The 21,372-nt window shown below is 40.9% G+C and overlaps 1 protein-coding gene across 1 annotated transcript in view; it reads left to right on the forward strand.

Moving 5' to 3' along the window:
• agps (alkylglycerone phosphate synthase) overlaps positions 1-19,233 on the forward strand; it is a 33,176-nt gene extending 13,943 nt beyond the window's left edge. The window contains exons 11-20 of the mRNA XM_059342810.1: positions 2,213-2,340; positions 3,618-3,669; positions 5,170-5,246; positions 5,348-5,460; positions 7,424-7,493; positions 8,989-9,050; positions 9,841-9,930; positions 11,911-12,010; positions 12,164-12,221; positions 16,580-19,233. Of these exons, the coding sequence (XP_059198793.1) occupies positions 2,213-2,340; positions 3,618-3,669; positions 5,170-5,246; positions 5,348-5,460; positions 7,424-7,493; positions 8,989-9,050; positions 9,841-9,930; positions 11,911-12,010; positions 12,164-12,221; positions 16,580-16,701 (872 nt within the window). The 3' untranslated portion in view covers positions 16,702-19,233. The remainder of the gene's footprint in view (positions 1-2,212; positions 2,341-3,617; positions 3,670-5,169; positions 5,247-5,347; positions 5,461-7,423; positions 7,494-8,988; positions 9,051-9,840; positions 9,931-11,910; positions 12,011-12,163; positions 12,222-16,579) is intronic.
• Positions 19,234-21,372: the final 2,139 nt, after the last annotated feature.

A 21,372-nucleotide genomic window follows, 5' to 3' on the forward strand; every position in this document is an offset into this window, starting at 1 on the left:
CAACTAGTGTAAAGAACGAGTGGAATAATCAATGATAATCCCCTTTTCTCTTTTAAAGTCCCCTCAGCCGTGGAAGCTGTAAGGTGTGTGAAGCCAACCAGTGCTAATTCAATGTACCAAGTCAATTCTTTGATTCTAAGGTGGTGGCTTCACAGTGGCCCACGTTGTTTTTTCTAATAAATATTTGATACTGGAAGCCGAGGGATTCTTCACCGTCCCTCTCCACAAGTACTAATCCTGTAACATGAGGTTGGTTTAATGGAGATGGTCACAGTAAAAAATGGCTTAAGCTGCACTCCAGCATTTCATTGCATTGCATTCATCCCCAAGAGAGTGTTTTTCTGACCTTGCTGTTCTTATTACCTCCCTTTATTCCTCACTCGCTCACCCTCCTTTACTCCCTTCCACTCTGGCTCCTCCCTAGGCTCCTCTCTCTCTCTGTCTCTCTCTCTCTCTCTCTTTCTCTCTCTCCGCCTCTCTCTCTCTCTCTCTCTCTCTCTCTCTGCCTCTCTCTCTCTCTCTGCCTCTCTGACTCCTCCTTGCTCGCTCTCTCAGTGGCTCCTCCTGCGTCCTGTCAGGAAGGAGGAGCCTTTCCTTAGCTGAGGCATAATGGAGTCACATGTTTTCCACTGGGCCACTAGGGAGCAGCGTGTGGCATGTAGAGTCACGTTAGAGGGCTCATTAACAGCCATAACAGGCTGAGGAAGCCTCCTAATGGAGGTGTATTCAGGAGTTTTACTGGACCCAATTATGATCATTTCAAAAAGTTATTGAATAAAATACAATAAATTAGTTGTTAGTAGTTGTCGACCAATGTGGGGTTTTCAATGGCCAGTGCTATTTTGAGGGTGGCTGATAAATAATGCGATATCTTGTTGGTTTTCGCTGTTTTGTTTGTTTCTTCCAGAAAATACAAAAATTTAACAATAACAAAATATTGCTGTACTTAAATGAAAAACATGTGTCTGACACTGCTACTGTCGGCATTGTCTCTGTTTTTGGCTTTAATTTGAAATCAAATAAATCAATAAATAACATAAATTCATCGCACTTAACAGCATTTATCAGCAGATAGAAGTATCTCCTTGTTTCTTAGAGAGAAAGAAAAAATGTAAACTCACATCAATAAAAAAAAACAATTATCGATGTTAGTGTAGTGGCCTTTTCTGGTGTCAGCTCAGTTAAATACTACAATAAATAATTTGCCCTATCAGCACAGGCTTCGCCCGATGCCGATTATCCTAAAATTGGCATTGATCGGCCTGATTAATTCATCTTCCACTAGCTGATGAAGTGATGCCTTAAAAACCCACTTTACACAAGTTGCTCAGCACCAAATGGACGACTGACACAGTTAGAGTCTATTGGGTGAACAGAGTGGAACATTTAACAGATCAAGATATTTCGCTCAGGAGATGAAAGGGGCCAGAAACAGAGGTAAAAGAGAGTGAATATTGCAGCCACATTCACCAGGTGACCACCAAATTTAATGATAATGTTGCTTGTTAACTGTTGGATGTGTAAATAAGCAACTATTTGCCTTGTTCCACTGTCCCTAAGTAGCCAAAATAATATTTTTTGTAGGTTTAAGTCCCGTAGGAAGACCCCAACACAGAAATTAAATAGTAATACATAACAGTATACATAGTATTCTTTGTTTTCTTAGAGGACCTTAATTATTGGTACAATTTAGCTCCATAATAATTTTTGAGGCTGTATCCTGGGGTGGTGTTGTGTTGTGTTTGATATTTTGTTTACTTCATGTATAAAAGCAAAACATTTTTTGTATATTTTATATAGTATTATCCTAGACAAAATTGCTGTGTAAGTGGACACTGAACGCACCATGTGACTCCCTCTGCAGCAGCACAGCAGCAGCGAATGGTTGACAGTTTTCAGGGTCATGAGGTCAGCCAGAGGTTTTGGCTTATGCGTTGCTTCTGTTGGCCTCGCTGCCTTTGATAGAGCCCTGCTTTATTTCCTCACAGTCTTAAGTTGATAAATCTTAGTTGTCCCCCAGTGTGTGGTAGAAAACCAGATCTAGTGGGTGAAATGTGAGACAAAGGTCACCCAACAGACCCTTGGGACGTGTACCAGAGCCCTGTAAAACAGTCTTAAGTTCCGCTCTAAGAAGGGGTTAGGTCATATATATTGTGGGAACTGATTTACTTAGTTTTGTTCGACTCAAATCTCTCCCTGTGATTTTCCACAGGAACCCTGGGCGTGGTTACTGAGGTAACGATGAAGATTCGTCCGATGCCTGAGTATCAGAAGTACGGCTCAGTCGTATTTCCTAATTTCGAGCAGGGAGTTGCCTGTCTCCGAGAGGTTGCCAAGCAGGTAACATGTTACTCTATCCTGAAACATGTTGCACTTTGTCACATTCTTCCCTGTCTCAACACGAGGCTAGAAACTGTTTGAGTGCTGGAGGATTCCCCAAACTGCAATAAGTGCTTTCAGGTTTTCACTCTACCTCCTGACTTGTTTAACCCTCTGAATCCCAAGCACTTCCATTTTATTCACTATGACCTCGTTTTTCACTGCAATATTACAAGTCCCACACTCTATGGAAACTACAACAGTTATTATAAATTTTAAAAAAAAACTATTTTACAAAAATTGGGGAGAAACATTGAATCTATTTAAACAACATTTTCCCAAGTGGCCACAATTGTTACCAATATTGTAAAAGAAAGAAGGGAAAAAAGGGAGCTGCAAATGCAGTATATTTTGAACTCTTAATGTTTTTAGAACCTCTCTTCTCTTATCCTCTCCTCTGCTCTGTGTGAACATCCCACAGTTCAGTTCAAGTCATTTTTGTCATGTGACTATTGGTCTCAACAGAGTCATTCATGGCTTCCAAGTTAAACTGAGGAGCCAAGAATTTAATGTTTTATACAGGTCTGGACCTGGTAAGTTAGTGCAAATGGTTTATTTACAGCTCAATTCAAATGAGACACCTAGAATAAAGTTTTTAAGCTTAGATCTGAGTATTTTTCTCGACTAACATTCCTCACACATGATCCATTCAAGATCCGTCAGAAATCTGTCGATAATTTCAGTTTTTAAAGTTTCTGTCATTGATATGTGTTTGGGGTTTTCTTTTTTCTTTTTGAAAACATGCTTTTTAAACCCACCTGTGGGTTGGTAGTTTAGATGGTTGAAACTGACCTGCCGACAAAAGGCAACAAAAAGGATTTGAATGTATTTTTGGCCAACTTGTACTCTTTCTGAAAACATAAGGTATACAACATTTTTTTGCAGCTGTTGCATAATAAAATCTTAAATCAGACCTTTATGTTGAGACACTGTAGAATATATATTATATTATTCTCCTACAACTAAAACACTATGGGCTCACAATGCCAAAGGAAATCTAAACTTTATGGTGCCAATTGAAACTTTTTTGTCAGATGCATCAAGCTACAGGAAATGACTTGAAGTCTGTAGACTGGACATCAAGCAAGAGACTAAAATCTTTAAAGCCAAAGCTGCAACAGTTGCACTGAATGTTGACAATAATAAATATTGGTTGAATTTCACATAATTTATCATTTTGTCATTTGACATAGGTCAGCACTGTATAAAACTAATATAGACCAACTTGTGTTTTTCAGAGGTGTGCCCCGGCATCTATACGACTCATGGATAATGAACAATTTCAATTTGGTAAGTTTTGTTTGATCATTCGCAATATTAGACCACCTAGATGTAAATTGCTTTTTACAGTTTTACCTCTTTGTGGTCATCGTTCCCTTTTATTTGACGTGGTTTTCATTTTCAGGAAGTATTTCTTCCTTTTTAACCTTTTGCTTTGATCCGAGAGGTTTGCATCATGAGGCAGGTTTTTAACCAGCACCATGATAGTGAACACATTTGTTTAGAATTAAAATTTCTCTTTCATAATGTATTTTTTTTTTCAATATTTTGCTTGTGTGTTTCATTGATGTGCTGTATAACCCTGAGAGAGAACAATAAATGGCAATGGTACAGCACGCAATGATTTTACCTTTCACAGCCCTGAATTGTTAAATTGATTATTATTTCTGCGGCAGAATAGCTACACACACACACACACACACACACAGACAAAGAATTGAAGCAAGATGAAAAATGACCCCCGGCCAAAATTAAGTAGTTGTTACGTTGAAGTTTTATGATGTTGTTTCTTAAGGTCTAGTGGAATGCATCTGGCATTGCCAGAGATCTCTGTAAAGTTCCCCAGTCTCCAGGGATCTCATTATCTCCCCTATAATTCCACTTTTCACAGAGTAGGCACTTCTTAGCATTAAGCAGGGAAGATGAAGCGACCAGGTTTTTCACTAATAACTAAAACTCATGGCTCTGTGATACCTTCTTGGACTTATTAGTGGCTTGTCCTCACTTTTAATCATGTTGGCTGTTGAGTAAGGAGGGTTGATGTATTCACAGGTCTTTTTCAGATTGGGACTACAAGTACAATTTAGCGCTGCCTGTCTTCATGCTCAAAATGAAAAATGAGAATGTTCTACTAAGTAGCAGCATGTTGATATGCAAATAAAAAAAAACCCCAACCAAACCACAGAGGGGAGAGTTAAAAGTAAAAGTATAAACAGTGTAGGTGTAATTTTCTCTCTCTGGATGTTGAGTATTTAATTAACGAGTATGATGGCTGTGAGAGACCCAAAGACCTGCAATCAAATTTTGGAATGGAAACAATTAGGACACTAAGTGATGAAGAGACTTGAGCATGGGGGGAAATAAATGAACTGTTAAGTCTCGGCGACATCACCCGTGACTTTCCCGCAGTGATTGATAACCATCCCATTGGCCCCAGCCCCTCATTTTCGCTTGTCCACAGGCGCTTTTGTGCGTCCGATCAGAAATAAATCAAAAAGTGTGGGTGAGGAAGACGGATATCGCTGTGTCAACCCCACTTCCCTTCGGAAACCCTCTGATTTATAGTCGCTGTCGCTGGCAGCCACTGGCCAGTTGTAAAGTTATTCAAATGTTACCATTTATTTTTTCCTCCTTTTGTTTGAAACCCCAAATAAATCTGACTCGCTTGCCCTCTCAGAACGCTGGAGGATGTAAGCAGAAGCAAAGTATGACTAATGTGTGAAAAAAATAAATTGTCGGCCCACTTCTGTGTGAATACATGGAGCTCACCCTTATCTCATATTTTCACAGGTCATGCCCTGAAGCCTCAAGTGTCTTCAATTTTCACATCCTTTCTGGACGGGTTGAAGAAATTTTACATTACCAAGGTAAAAAAAAAAAAAAAAAAAGAAGAATTATAAGTGAGCAGCACCAGTTGCTTGCTCTGGATGTTTTAAATGAAAAATGAATCCACTTCTTTAATCACCAGTTCAAAGGGTTCGACCCCAACCACTTGTGTGTGGCCACCCTGCTGTTTGAAGGAGACCGTGAGAAGGTCCTGCAGCACGAGAAGCAAGTTTATGACATCGCTGCAAAATTCGGGTAAGTATCTGTTCTCTCTGTCTTAAAACAAAGCATGTTCCAAAGATCAGCCACTGACCGTGTCAATAACAGGAATGACAAAGCACCATTTGCTGAGACTTTGATGCCTGAGGCCCGATGTCACTTTATTTAACCAGCCTTTATATAGCAGTGAAAAGGATGGAGAAGCACAGTTTACACACTCCAGACGTGGTCTTCTACTCAGTAGTTTGTCTCTGTGTGGATTGATGGATCACCTGTGGATGTCCTCCTGTCAGGCCAGCTTTTATGTTAAAGTAGGTGTGGTGTGGGCGGCGATAGCGGGGCACAGCTCCCCTCAGGACAGCGCAGGGCGAGAGGACACAGCCTGGGAGTGCTTGGCTGTTGTGATTGATCATGAAACAGATCGATGAGGACTTTGGTGGAAATCAGTTCCCTGTCAGCCCGAGAGGGATGCTCTCTCTATCCTCTGCCTGTTTTAAACCCCAACAATAGTTTCATAGATGAGTTCATCCGAACATAAATTAAGCTTTGGGCCGTCTAATTGGTTATTGTTTGTTTTGTGATTCTGAGATGGCTGTGAAGTTACATGTTTCAACACATTGTTGCAGAGCAGTGTGCTCCGTTTGAAACTTCAAAATGTTGTCAGATAGTAGCGTTAATGTATATGAATGTCATGTCTTCACTCTCTTAGAGTTAATTTTTTTTAGTTTTATTTTGAAAAAATGTGGGATTGTTTATTGTTTATTTTTTTTTTTTTAAAGCAACAACACTTTGAAAATATGATTTTAAAAAGTATTTTCTACTCAACCATTTTGTATTTTGAATGTATTTACTCTTAAAGAGACTCTAAATTGCTTGTGTGAAGCCTCCATTTCTATTGCCAGAGCATTTTTCAATTTGTTTTTATTACAACATGAATTCATTTTACGCTAAATTATATGATCAGCACCTTCTCATCGCAAGAAATGCAACAGTTTTGGGTTACATGGAGACGGAAAGATATGTGACTGTTTAATGATTGTTTATTTTTCATTGAAAGTCAGTAAAAAGCAAATCACTGAGCCTTATATATACAGCGTGCATACACATTTAGAACCTGACTACTGTTCACCCCTCCTTTTTTTCTTTGAGGGGGAGAGAGTTGTATTTGCTCATTATCATTTTTATTTATTGTTTTTTGCTTATTTTATGTGAATGTGACTCTCTAGTGCGGGGTGGGGAGGGTTCTAAAAGGGGGGAAAATGGGTGAATTATACCCTTACTGATTGAATATGTATTCTGTCCTGACAACCCAATAAAGATATATATGAAAAAAAAAAAAGTAGAGCCTGACGGGACCGAAACACTCCTTGGCAGAATAATTAATGTTATTTTAATACTAACTAGTTAGAAACCAGGATCTCATTATAACACAAATTTAAACGGGACAAACCAGGGACCCTCACTGCTCCTCACTGGGTGCTGTCAGTGATTTCTTTCCGCGTAAAAACCTTATTGATAACTGTTGGTGTTATTCTTTGGCTCAGTGCCCAGGCCTGCAGGTAGCTGGAGCACTGCCCTGGTAACCTCCAGCAATAAAATCATAAGAAACTTGTCAGTTACATGCAGCATCCTCAGCTTTATTGCATTATTAAAAATAAATTGTGATCACCCATCAGATCAAGTGCCAGTGATGGATTGGTGCGGTTCTGTGAGGAATATTTTCTTGTGGTGTTGGGGAAACAGGAAGAAGGGTGAAAATCAATATAGTGATTTTCTAATGAGCTTGGCCTGATTAGTTTGGGTGGTAGATGAAAATCTGATTACCCACTGCAGGTGATGGATGTGTGGCTGACCTGTGGCGATGCACAGAGCATAGCTTCATTGATCTGTACATTGTTGGATTGACAGGCTCCCAGGCAGCTGTTGTGAGGGCAGCGCTCTCACCAACAAAGCTGAAAGAAAAGAGCTGTTAAATATTAACCCTGTTATCTGCTTCCAGGGGGCTGGCAGCTGGAGAGGACAATGGGCAGAGGGGCTACATGTTGACCTTCGTCATCGCTTACCTCCGGGTGGGTCACTCCTCTTGCTTTTTTTCTGCCTGCGCTGATGGGCAGGTGGGGCGGGCAGGGAGGACGCGGGCTGACAGCAGATAGGATAGTGAGCAACACAGAAAGCTGCAGAATGTGACCTCAGGAGGTCTTTGATTTGATCTGGTCACAGTTGTTGTCAGGGTTTCTAACACTGAGGTATCTACTCCACGAGAAGGGCACAGTGGTTGCAGTCACACTGACAATAGAGAGTTGTCTAAGGTCAGTCCTGTCAGAGGGCTTTATGATCATCACAGAAACAAGCAACCAGTTTACTGGTGTATACATAACCTGGTTACTCTGGGATTTCTGTTAATGTACAGTTAGCAGGTCATACTTTAGGTGATTTAAAAGGCTCCTGCAACACCATGTGGGGGTTTATTTTGCAATAATGACCAATTGCTGTACATTTTCCTGCTTATTTAACAGCTTAACTTACTAGCAGGGCTTATAAAGTCTTGAAAATTTGGAAAATGCTTCATTTTACCATTATGTTTTAAGTTAGGAATATGCTTCAGTTATAAGTTATATTATAGTAATAGTTATATAGCACACTTATATTATAGGAATATACTCCTTGCAAAGATGCTTGATGTTCAACATAAGTATGCAAACCAAAAAATGTAGCTAATAGCTACATAAGTCCTCTTGATCTTTTACTTTTAAGAAACTTTGAAGTTAGCAAGGATTAAATAATCATGATTAAAATACATCTTATCTTTTTCACTATTGCATTTATAGTAACAATACGGATGTGATGATAAAGGCTTCTAGAGTCTGAACATTTTTGATTATGCTACCTTGATAAGTGCTTGAAAACTTAAAATTCACTCTCAAACATTTTTGCAAACCATATACGAAATAAATGAATAATTTGACACATTTATTGATTTAAATATGATTTTATTGCTTCTGCAAAAAAAGAGAAATAACAGATCACATAAAGCCATAGTTGACCGATCAGATGATCTCCGTAATAAAGGAAGGGAGAAAATGATTTCTTGGACATGTATTCAGGAAGTCAAGTTTTAAATCAGTTTATACTTGTGTGCATGTGTTGTGTCAGTGTCAGAGCCTCTAGAAGTCTAGAAAAAAAGACGCTTTCCCCAGCTCAACAACTGGCACACTTTCTACACAAATTATGGCTTGAAAGTTAGAAAGACCTCTCATAAAATGTAACCATTCATGCAAACAGACTTACTATTTTGAGCTAAAATAAGCACTAACCTGACATTACATGAAGAATACAGACGCTTTGAAGTTTTAAAAAAAATGCTCTAGTTTCCCACATTTCTGACACTGTAGACAAATGTCATTTTCAGCAATGTGTTTGTAGAATTTAGACAAATTCACGTCTGAAGGGAAAACTGTGCTCTGTATGACCTGATTTAGTACCCTGGCTCCTTGTGTGCATGTAAATGTACTGAATGACCATTAATCTGTCAGCCTACTAATGCTCATAATGTATTCTGAGCAGGACTTGGGGATGGACTACTATGTGATCGGGGAGTCCTTTGAAACCTCTGTGCCTTGGGACAGGTAAAGACACTGATGTGAGCTGTATGCTTTCTCTGTTTAGTTTAAATTGCTCTAAACATTTTTCTTCTCCCACCTCCCACACAGTCAGTCCTGAGAGAGTCCTCTGTCTTCCTCCTGCTCCTGTTTACCCTCCTTTCTTTTATTTCTCTTTGCCTCTGTCTTTGACATTCACCTTCATGCCTGCCTTCTCCCCTCCCCATTAACCGGCTCTGCGTTGGCGGAAGCTTTGCCTCCTCAGCCTACAAACCCGCCATTACTGCCACACACACACACACACACACACACTAGGAGAGAGCTATCTGTGTGTGTTCTGTATGAGGAAATGCAGTGTGAGCCACATATTCATCTCACATCCATATGTGGTGTGTTCTGCATTTTCTACATGGTTTCATCATCACTTTGTCACGCACACACAACAACCAGGAGCACACACACACAGCCCCGTGTTGTGTAACATGCCTGACGGGAGAGACCAAGAGATCAGGCACTGAGGCGAGCATATGTGCCTGGCTCATTACCCGTCCTCCCCCCCATCCTCCACACACGGCTGCACATGCTTAGGACTGGCGGCCATTTCCACACCAGTGGGAACCTCTCCCACAATGGTCGTCATGTTAGTCTCCTCCTCCTCCTCCACTCTTTCATTTCATGTCCCCTTCTGAATTTTGATCATTAGTATTTCTTATTAATTCAGTAAACTGTAAGATCCCCATACATTTGAATATTTTGTTCATTAGTTTATCTGGCGGTTGTTGTTGTTTTTTAATTTAGCCTTGTACTTCATTTCCAGGGTGTTGGACATCTGCCGGAACGTAAAGGCACGCATCATTCGAGAGTGTAAAGACAAAGGAGTGCAGTTTTCACCCTTATCCACATGCAGGTAATGTTATGGTTTTAATGAAAATTGAGGCCAATTTCAAGAGAACTTGAACCCCCTTGGGCTGAGTATCATTAAATATTTTCAGAGACAAGTGCAAATACAATACTGATACCAAGGAAACACTTTTCTACTGAAGTATAAACATTTTTTTTCTACAAAACCCCTTCTTCATTCCACAAAATAAGCCAAAGCTCTCAAATATTAAAGGATAAGGCTTGTGTTATTATGTATTTTTGTTATTGTCAGTAAATCCCATAAAAAGATCAAAGCCAATGTGTTAAAAAACTGTCTAGTACAGGAGTTAAGTCTGTTTTTTGATTCTTTCCGACTTCCCGACCCTGTCTGTAGCACTCAGACCCACAGCCCATCTCTTAATACTGAACACATAAATCTTTAAAAATGAATCTCAAGTATATGTTTTTATTTTTAAAGCCTGAGCCCTGTTGTTTTTATCTAATGTTGCTAAGTAAGGAGTAAATAGTGCAGTTGTTGGACTATTTTCAGCAGCGGATTAACACACATGGTGATCTAGTCCACTGATTCCCAACCAGAGGTGCGTAAACAGGCAATACTTTGTTATTTTATTTTATTATTATTATTATTTTTTAATTCAACTTTTTATTTAGTTTTCATGTAAAAAGAAATAAACATCAACAATAAAGTAGACAGCATAGTATTACACAGTACAGTAATATGTCTCAAAATTGAGTTTCCAACCAAAACAATGCTAAAAAAGGAAAAGAAAACAAGGAAATACAAATCAGAGTAGAATAATATTTATTGCACCAAAGCAGCATATTTGCCTTATCACAATACAAAAGGCCAAAAAATTGGTCCCATGACTTTTTCAAGTTGTCATTTTCATTATTTACTCTGGCTAACGTGCTCATAAGACGGTGTCTCTGACATAAGGTCCAGTCATTGCCTAAATTTTGGGGGGACCCACTTTTCCATAGCCTAAGAATCAATCGGGCGGCTGTGATCACCCCAGTTTTTATCACGGCAATGTATTTTTATCGTTTGTTGAACACAAGTTGCACACATGTATAGTTTTGTGATGTAGATCAGGAACAATCTGATAAAAAAAAGCACACAAAATTCAGAATCTTACTAGATTTTATTTACCAACTTTTGGTATTTGAAAGTCATTAATTTTCGACATTTTGTCCAATACCAGAAAAGTATTTAGGCTGTATACTCAGTCCTACCCCCGACTCCTGGTGAGTTAGTGAAAGCCACACAGACACACAGACGGACAATCTGACAAACAGACGGCGAGTCGGTCGAGGAGCACCAGGCTTCTGCTCACCGATTGCGGACAGATTAGGCCTCAGCCTGATTATGCGACAGCCATTCATTTCCCGGCTGCAGTCTGTCACATGATTGATTTGTCCATTTAACCTCTAGAACAGTCAGCGTGCCAGGTGATGGGCCATGTCAAATGAACAAGGGCTCTGCACCCTGCTCCTCTGCAGGGAACCAGACAACATGCAAACTCAAGGAGCAGTTTATTCTTCACAAAAATACATGTTCTTGATGAAATTATTCAAGCTGCATTTTATCAAGAAGCAGACACATGAGCAGCAGGGATATTTTGTTCTGTGTAAAACAAGAAACTGACAAATTTTCTGTCCAACATCAGTGAGTCATCTGTTACCTGCAGCACAAATGGGGCTCCGATGATTCAGTAAAAGCATTTGATGGCCATTTAATGTCTGATAATGTTATGTTATTAAAGGTGACAGCGCTTTCACGCTGCCTCCGCTTTCTGCAAACCATGAATGGAATTGAGGTCAGGGGTTCAGCGAGGAAAGCCAGACCTCCCACTTTACTTTGTCTTCCAATTATCAAGGAAAAAATGCATTTATTGTATGAAAATGGAACACCTCGACGCAACATTGCTCTTTGTATTTATGTAAGAGAAACATTAAGAAGTCTTTTCTGCATATGTAAACATGGCTCTCGCCTGTTTTCTTACAGGGTGACTCAGACGTATGACGCTGGCGCCTGTGTCTACTTTTACTTTGCCTTCAACTACAGGGGACTCAGTGATCCAGTACACGTGTATGAACAAGTGGAGGTATGACCAGTTTAAGTTTTATCAACATTATGGCGTTGTCGAGGCCTTTCAAACATCATAACTATATCTAATGTGATTCCAGCACAGTGAAATTCAGAATAGTATTATATATTATAAATGCCTCTATTTATTTATCTTTTTTTTTTCCCCCAGCATGCAGCTAGAGAAGAGATCCTTGCCAACGGAGGAAGCTTGTCACATCACCATGGAGGTAATGCAACCTGAAAATAACACACTAAAATATTTAAATTATGTAAATATTTTTCAAACGTACTAAACACATGCACATAATTCACAAGTAGACCACTGAATGGGGCGACGATGGGGTGATATTGGAACCTTTTCCTGAATCATAATTTATAGAAAGAGGCTTCAAAGGAGGCAGACCGGCAAGCTTTCCCAGCATGCTCTTCCATGCTGGCGAGCAGGCGGCCAGTCGTGCTATATATGTGCATTCGGTCGGAGATCTTTCATTGCTTCCTTCACATGTCCAAAATATGTTCCTGCGGCTCAGATGAATGACTCTGACTGGGCTATTTGTTCATTTCAGCAGTGACCAAATGAAACGTGAGCAGGGGAGGGCGGTGAAACAACTCTCTGGGCCCCATCAGGGCTAACCGAAATGGCTGCCTTATCTATATTGCCATCCGCCTCGCTGTTTTCATACATCACTTCGGGCTATTCATCACACCTGTCAAAAACAGTATGCAGTGAATCAGCTGCGATATTAAATCACAATTTTTCCTGAATGCGGGGACGGGTTCAAAATTAAAAGATTGCTAATAAAAAGGAGGCGGCGGGGCCGGGGTAAATGATGCCACCGTTATCGCCGGCTGTATACTGACCTCCAAACGGTGGCCCAGCCACCCCGAGCAGCACGGGGAGGTGACGGGGGGAGAGAGGAGGGGATATTGATGCAGCTCCCCGCGTGCGAGGCCCACTCTGTAATTGTGATTAATAACAGTGGGGCTCGCTATCTGAGCGCAGACAGGCCGGTTTGTCTGCCCACAATCAGCGCTTGACAAATGGAGCTAGTTTCACTGGGTTTTGTGTATCAAACAAAACAGATGTAGTCAAGGATGGTGAGGTGGGAGGGCACCGGAGGAAATATACATTTTTGTGGCCCTGTATTTACAGCAGGTCAGTGTTGTGCTGCGTGGGCGTAGGTAAGGGAATCTGGGCGTGTAGAGCGCTGTGCCTCTTCCTCCGCAGGACATAATACTCAGCTAACACCTGCACGTGTTGACTGCTGTCCATCACAAAAACGCTGACAACTTCAGATGGAGTCCTGTTGACAAAAAGATCCGTTATATGTTTGATTATTCACTGGTTCCAGAAGCAGGAACGCTGGGAGAAATGTCCTCTTTAACTAGGTCACCAGTGTCGCAGCGGTGAAGAGTTGTTGAACATCCATCACCAGGAGAGTCATCCATCTATCAGCCAATACTCCGACTCGGCCGTATCACAGGAAGGCAGGGCCGCTACCTTACCCCGTCTTTCATGTCCTGACCCCCATTTGTCAGAGAAGCTCGGGGAGAGCGAGAGCAGTGTCGAGGGGTTGAGGCTCAGCATGGCCACTACAGTCTCCCCCGTATGAGGGCCACCCTGGGGTGCCTAACATCTTCACCTCACCTTGCTCCAATAAAGCTCCAATCTCGCTACCTCTGCCAAGCTCACCTCCACACAGGTCTTAGAGAAATGACCTGATTCGGTGAAGTTCCCACCTCGCCTTTCACCTTGCACTTCCCCGGGCTTCTCCACACAAGAGAAATATGACACTTTTTAAAAAAAGAAACATGTCATTTCTGAAATAACTACCTGCTCCTCTTTGCATGTCTCAGCTGCACAGACCTAGCCTGGTGAGATTGATTGCAACAGCAAGCAAAAAAGAGAGAATATGACAAGATAGATGTGTAAATTATCACAGTGATGGAGGCAATGATGCAGTCCCAGCACCTTCTGTTTTCTCTCCTTTTCCTGAGAGGAGGGAGGGATGGAGGAGGAACGAGCAGGGAGAGGAGGAGGTTGTGGAGAGCAGGGTACTTTCTTAGTTATTGGGTAGCAGCTGATTTGGTCCCTCTGTCACCATCTGGAGGTTTGTGTGGTATCAGAGTCCCTGGTGACCCTGCTGTCTGCCCTGTTTTGTCAGGAGGAGGGCCTCACTAGCCTCACGGCTGATCCCCATCTGGGTTTCCTGGCTGGACTCTCATAACAGGCGGCCCCTTCCCTCAACATGCCCTATTAACACTGGAGCTCCCCTGCTAGTGATGCAAAGAGAGGCGAGGAGAGAGGGAAGGCGTGTGAACGCTCCCATCACACACCTTCCTTTTTTCAGGTCTCCCTATCTAATCTCAAGTGATTACACTGCTGCTTTCTGATGTTTACTCAGCCAGCAGCACCTGCTCTCAGCTGCTCTGTTCTCAGATGTATCTTTTTGAGTTTTTGAATATAGATACACTGTGTTTTTGAAGTCAAGTTGACATAACCTCCAAAAGTTAACATTTACCCAGCTCTGATCTGAAATATTCATAGTTCCCATTTTCTAATCCTTTTTTGGTTATTTTTTTCACGTAGCCAGTCCTTAGACGAAGGCCCTTTTTATTATTAAATCTTTTGATAATGAGTAATTGTTGTTTTTAAAAAAAATTTTCTCCGAGACGTTCAAACTTCTAACTGCTGCTGCGGTGTTCTTGTGACCCAGTGGTCAAATGTGAATATGATGGAACACGTTATTTCCTACATTATTTTCTAGATTATAATTATTAAATTAACTGAGCCACTCAAGAGATTAACTATTTAAAAATATTTTAATATCTCTGCCTGTTAAATCATAGTAGTAGTTAGAAACATGCCTATACATTTCAGCCATTAGGGCCTGTTCACAAAAAATATGAAATTTTCATGTTTGAGAGACTGAAAGCAGAATTTTCTACCATTTTTGCAGAATTGATTTTCGATTTTTTTTTTTCCCGTCAATGACTAAAATGTTGGTTAGCTAATCTTTGTAGCTCTAATACCTAGTTAAACTCAGGCTGGTGATTAAAACCAGCAACTACTTAAATATTATTATTATTATTATTATTATCATCATCATTTTATTTATTACATTTTGGATCAGTGTTTTCAGCAAAATAAGAAACAGAAATGAAAACTGTCAACACAATTTCCCAAAGCCCAAATAAAAACCCAAATATATTCAACTTACACTGACGTAAAACAGAGAAAAGCTTTAATTTTACATTTTTCCTTTCAATTGAAAATTAATCTATTTAGATTAACTGTTGAGTAATTGACTAATCAATTTCACTTTGCTCGGCATGACAGGATTATCCTTTGAGGGTGGGGCAAAAAATTGTAGAATATTTTTTTATTAAACAGCACTTTATTCAGGAATATGTACCATAATGCTGCAGGGCCCACCTTAGTTGATATTCTCCCCTAGTGGATCAGCCACCCTAACAAATGTGCAATTAATTACATGACCAAAGACCAAATGGCACGCAATGAGTTCAGGGCCGTTGGGGGTCCTGGACCCCCTGAGGGTCTCGGAGCTCCTGAGCCCACCTACCTTGGTCAGGATGTCTTAGCTTTTCCCCTGTTTCTACTGTGTCAACTATCACTTCAATCAAGATACCAATAAATGTTTTTTTAAATGATGCATTTTAAGCCTCGGCATCAACAGATAATGTGAAGACTCAAAATGCTCCTCATCATACAGATTGTCAGTCGGGTTTACACATTGTTAAAGACATTCTGCAGCAGAAATGAAAGTTTCTTTCTTTATTTGAAGTTTTCTAACAATAGTTTGGCTCTGCGGTGAGGTGTTCCCAGTCCTCCGCAGTCACCAGACCTCTCGCTGGCTCCAGACTCTCCGCTAAGAACCTGTCGGGCACAGACGCCGTGGAGTATGTCGGACTGGACAGCTGGTGAAGCACTGGGCACCCTCACTAGGCTTGGTGCCACAGTCTCCCTCGCTCCTCAGGTTGGGGGTTTGGAGGAGGAGGAGGAGGGAGGGTGGAGAGCGGCTGAAAGCCAAAGTCCTGCTGACAGAGGACCATTGTGTGGTGCTCCGCGGTTGGCTTTGGCACCCTGTTGGTGATCAGGCCAGTGTCAGAGGGCGCAGAGCAGCGTTCAGGACAAGCAAGCACAACACCCCTCGCAGGTCAGCTGGAGGAGCGCACTCGTGTGCACAATGAGACAGAAACACACACACAGACAAACGCTCCAGCGACTCTGGAGGGAGGGAAACGGAGGGGAGTGGTGGCTCAAAGAGCGAGGGAGCCGGGGACGGCCCGCTACAGCCGCCAGCCGGCCCCTCCTCTGGGAACACACAGAGCCTAATGAGTTTGATAGTCTGCTGAGCTCCATAAATCATGCCATGCAAAACATTTCTCCTCTCTGAATAAAAGCATTTATCACCCTCTGTTTATTCACTCACTCTCACAAGATTGATTGGCTCCCAGCAGCCCGCTGAGCAATCAGCCGTGCCGATTCCTCTATTTCTCCCCCTCGGTCCTCTTCCTTGAATTTATTTATTTATTTCTGTATTTTCCCTCCTCTGTCATTCAGTGGGGAAACTTCGGAAGGAGTGGATGAGAGAGACCGTCTCCGAGGTCGGCCTGGGGATGCTCAAGTCCGTCAAAGACTACGTGGACCCCAAGAACATCTTCGGCAACAGGAACCTCCTCTAATTTCCCGCTCACCTTTATCTCACCTTTTTTTTTTCTAAAAATCATCTTGGATTAATAGATACTAAATGTGAATTTAAAATGGACAGAGATGTTGTCTTTTTCATCAAGTGTCATTCAGTGCCATTTATCGATTCACCCAAACCTTTTCTCTACATTATATTGCACTTAATAATATGCTGTAACAATCATTGTCACTCTGCACGGTGGAGCTCAGTTTCGCTGCTGAGTCGCGGCCTCAGCTTGTTGTTGGAGCTACGGCCATGATGCAACCAGACATGATGCAACAAAACCTTGATTTTTGTCTTTTTTTCATACATTTAAAGGGACAGTTTTCCCTAAATTAAAAAATATTTCCTTTTCCTATTACCTGTAGTGCTATTTATAAATCTAGACTGGTTTGGTGTAAGTTGTAGAGTGTTGGAGATATCAGCCTTAAAGGTGTCAGCGTTCCCTCGAATATAATGGAATAAATGCCACTTCACTTGTGGTGCTTAAAGAAAAAAAATATAGACCTGAAAACTCAACACCAGATAAGATAAGATGATGCACAGACTTTGAGTGAGCAGCTGATCTGTAATCATGGATGTGTTATAGAGCTGGATATATTACCACTGCGTAGCCTAGCAGACAGCTTTTTTTCATTGGCCACTTGCGGTATTGCAACGAAAATCACTTAACAGCCCAAAAAAACATTGTTTTTCTCATAAACCACCAATATAAAAGAGACGTCTGTAAAACTGTTGACAGGACACCTTTAACTGCAAATATGGTCAATTATGACTGTTTCTACTTCTTTTTTTTATTGGGCAGAGGAAAAAACAATTTTAATAACCTGTGATGTAATCACAATGTAAAGTCTATGGGCCAAGCAGCAAGAAAACCTGAAAGCCAGAAAACAGTTTTAAACTGCACCAGGTGAGTGGACTAAATTGGCGCCATCTTTGGGTCCACTTTTAGTTCTTATGAAACATCCATGGCTACAACATAATGTAACATCTGCCTCCATCTGCCTCCACACTTCTGCACAGTGATGTGGTTGGCAGGTAAAGTTCTGTAGAAAGCAAATACTTCCAACATGAAACTGCTCACATCAAGGTCTGTAGGCTATCCTGAGTAAAAGGGTCATGATTTCTGAAGAGATTTTCAAATATTTTTTTGGTGCTTTGAGCAACACAAGCTGAGTTCCATCTAGTTCCATTATATTTGCAAGAAGGCCGACATCTCCATGGTGGATATCTCCAACACTCTACAACTCACACCAAAACACTTAAGCTTGATAAACAGCACTTAAGATAAAAGAAAAATATGTAGTTTTGATTGTGGGGTGAACTGTCCTTTTAACCATTTCCTTAATCAATATCCTTGCCAACATGGTTAATTCATGTGTTTGTATTTACTTTCCTCTTGTGCGTATGTGGCACTTCTTTAGTGGTAAGTTCTAGATGAATGCGCTTTCTAAAGCTCTGTGCCTTTCTAAAGATTTTGTCTGCCTTCCCCTTCTGCGACTAAAAACTTTGCCTGTGTGCACTGAGTCCCTTTGTGAAACAAAATGAACTTGGACTTGATGTTTCCTGTGTCTTCATATTTTTCTTGCCCTCATGCCTTTTGTTGTACTGACCTATTGCCATAAGAGACTTTTTCTGGACTCTATGTGAGTGTGTGTGTGCGTGTGTGTGTGTGTGTGTGTGTGCGTGCCTGGACTGAAGCCTCCCTCTGCTCCAACAAATTTTAACAAGAAACCCCCCTTTCTCCCTCCTAGCAGTACAGTATGGTCACTAAGAGAGATATTCCTTGTGTGTTTAGTTTTTTGTACTAAAAGCGTTTACCTTGCGTAGTTTGTTACTGAGATTGTGAAGTGTAGGGTCGGGGGGCAAAGCCATCGTGTTTTTCCAATCACGGCTGCTTCAATGTGACCGCGTTTGCAATTTAAGGCCTCTGGATCCCGGTGCTCACGTCGTACCAAAGACTCAACACATCAGATCATGCAAACAGACAGTTTGACCTTCACACACATTTACTAACTTCATGCACAGCTAAACTATATTTTTTAATCAGCATATGCAAAGATAACCCTTCTGAGAGCTGTAAATTGTGACTGTTATATGTGCTAAAAACTTTCTACATCACGTTTCTTATGTTCCAGACACTGTATTGGATTATTTCTGCTTCATAGAATTTCCTCCTGAAATGGTTTTCCTCATTATGTGTACCATGTGAAGGTTTTTTGGGACAGATTCTGTAACCTACTGCAATTTGATACCAGACTTGTACCATTTGTGGATTTTGAAGCAAAGTAAAGCTATAAAAATAGAGCTGTTTGCTGATTAATCTTGCCTTTTTCCCTCCTTATCTGTGCTTAACATTTCCCTGGACCCGTCATGTTACATTTTACCTCTGTGTCAAAAAATGTGCGAGAGCTTTTGAACGTTATGGATGTACCTTTTTGTTATTTTCCACTTCTCTTAACGACGTCCTAACATCTGAGTACATTTTGTCAATGCTGTTTGTGCAATAAATTGAACTAAAACATCCCATTTGTTGGATTTTTCTTTTTCAGTAGTAACAACACTGCTCACTCTCCTGCTCTCTCGTACATCATTTCCAATTCAGCTCTTCAATGCTTTTATTTATGTTGTCAGACGGGTCAACAGGAGCCTGAGAGCACAGCTTTGTTTCCTTTACCTGCAGCTCACTGAGCTCAAGGTAATCCAGCACAGAGGAGTTTAACACAGCCTTTCGCTTGCTTCCTGACTGAAGGATTTTTTTTTCCACACACAGGCTCATTTGGGAGTCATCTTCACCCACACAGCCACCCACACACTGCTTGCTGACATCACCGCCGCCTATCAACAGCAATAGAGCTCAGCCTTGGACGGTGAAATACACTGCAGTTATCACACTCCTCACAATGGGCTTCATACCAAGGACCCTGTGAATGAATACAGCAGATATAAAAATAAGACATTATCCGTGATGAATCACTGAAGCTGTTAAATATAAGTTACAGAATGATAGATTTGCAGCTAATAAATATTTTGTTGCTGGTCTGTTATCTTTGTAAGCTGACTGCAAAGTGCAATTTATTTTCAATGAATTGTGCATACATGTGCAGTATTTCATTGATATATTTCATGTGTAAAAACACATCTGTCCACATGAGGTCAGCACTGCACTGGGAGAAGTTCTCTTTGTACTGAAGCAGTGGTCCTGTAGTAAAAATAACAATGCTGCAATTAGAAACACTCCATTACAAGAAAAAATACTGCACGGAAAATGTCAAATAACTAAAAGTAGGTATGGATTATCAGACAGATGTACTGTTATATATTCCTTGATTATGTTTGATGCATATAACTTTAAGTTGTCAAGTTCCATGTGTCTCAGATAAAGTCTTTAAAAAAAGTTGCTGCATTTCTGCCCCCATTTAAACTTCCTCATATTTTCAAAACTTAAATAAAAGATGGAGGTCTTCTTTATATATATATTTTTTTTTTAAACACAGAATAATGCACATTAAACTATATATGCTTTTCTTGGTTTATGTGCTCGACAGCAACTTCTACAATAACTGTAAGCCATAACACTCTGTAATATTAAAAATATTTTTCAAATATTTTATAGACCATGTTCATTCTTTCTAATTATACACAAATTATGAATAACTATAGTTTTTGTTTAGTTGTTTTTAAAACCATTTTCACCCTGTTAGTTTGTAGTTTCTGGCCTTCTAGAGACTACAATTTAATTGAAATCATTTTCAGGAAGTGACATAATTTTTTGGAGGGAACTCAAAAGAGTAAAAGCAGGAAGTAGGGAGATAAATATAAACAAAAACAGCACACAATGCTGGCACTAAGGGATTAATACACAGGTAGCAATCAAATTAAGGATCACATCTTTATGTTTGCCCGGAAAAGGTTAAAAAAAAGTTGTATTTCACTGATTTAATGCACCACCTAGCCAGCTGAGTGACCCAAACACACCTATGATGTTGAAGGTGTCACCATACTGAACTTAAGGTCAGGCTAACATGCTAACTGCTAACATGCTGCTGGTTCAGGTGACTTCTGCTTCCACTGACATGCTTGAAAACTTTGAGGAGCAGATAGAGACTATCTGGGCTGGTTATACTGGGACCTGTGAGGCTGAGTGGACTGGTTATACTGGGATCATTGAGGCTGAGTGAACTGGTTAAACTTCGACCAGTTAGGCTGAGTGGAATGGTTATACTGGGACCATTGAAGCTGAGTGGACTGGTTATACTGGGACCATTGAGGCTGAGTGGGCTGGTTATATTGGGACCAGTGAGGCTGAGTGGACTGGTTAAACTGGGACCAGTGAGGCTGAGTGGACTGGTTAAACTGGGACCAGTGAGGCTGAGTGAACTGGTTAAACTGGGACCAGTGAGGCTGAGTGGACTGGTTAAACTGGGACCAGTGAGGCTGAGTGGACTGGTTAAACTGGGACCAGTGAGGCTGAGTGAACTGGTTAAACTGGGACCAGTGAGGCTGAGTGGACTGGTTAAACTGGGACCAGTGAGGCTGAGTGAACTGGTTAAACTGGGACCAGTGAGGCTGAGTGGACTGGTTAAACTGGAACCAGTTAGGCTGAGTTGACTGGTTAAAGAGAGAAGCTGAACCAGGAGCAGACTGAGGAGAACCTCTTGTTGCA

The sequence above is a fragment of the Centropristis striata genome, chromosome 10 (assembly GCF_030273125.1).
Source record: "Centropristis striata isolate RG_2023a ecotype Rhode Island chromosome 10, C.striata_1.0, whole genome shotgun sequence".
Lineage (NCBI taxonomy): Eukaryota > Metazoa > Chordata > Actinopteri > Perciformes > Serranidae > Centropristis > Centropristis striata.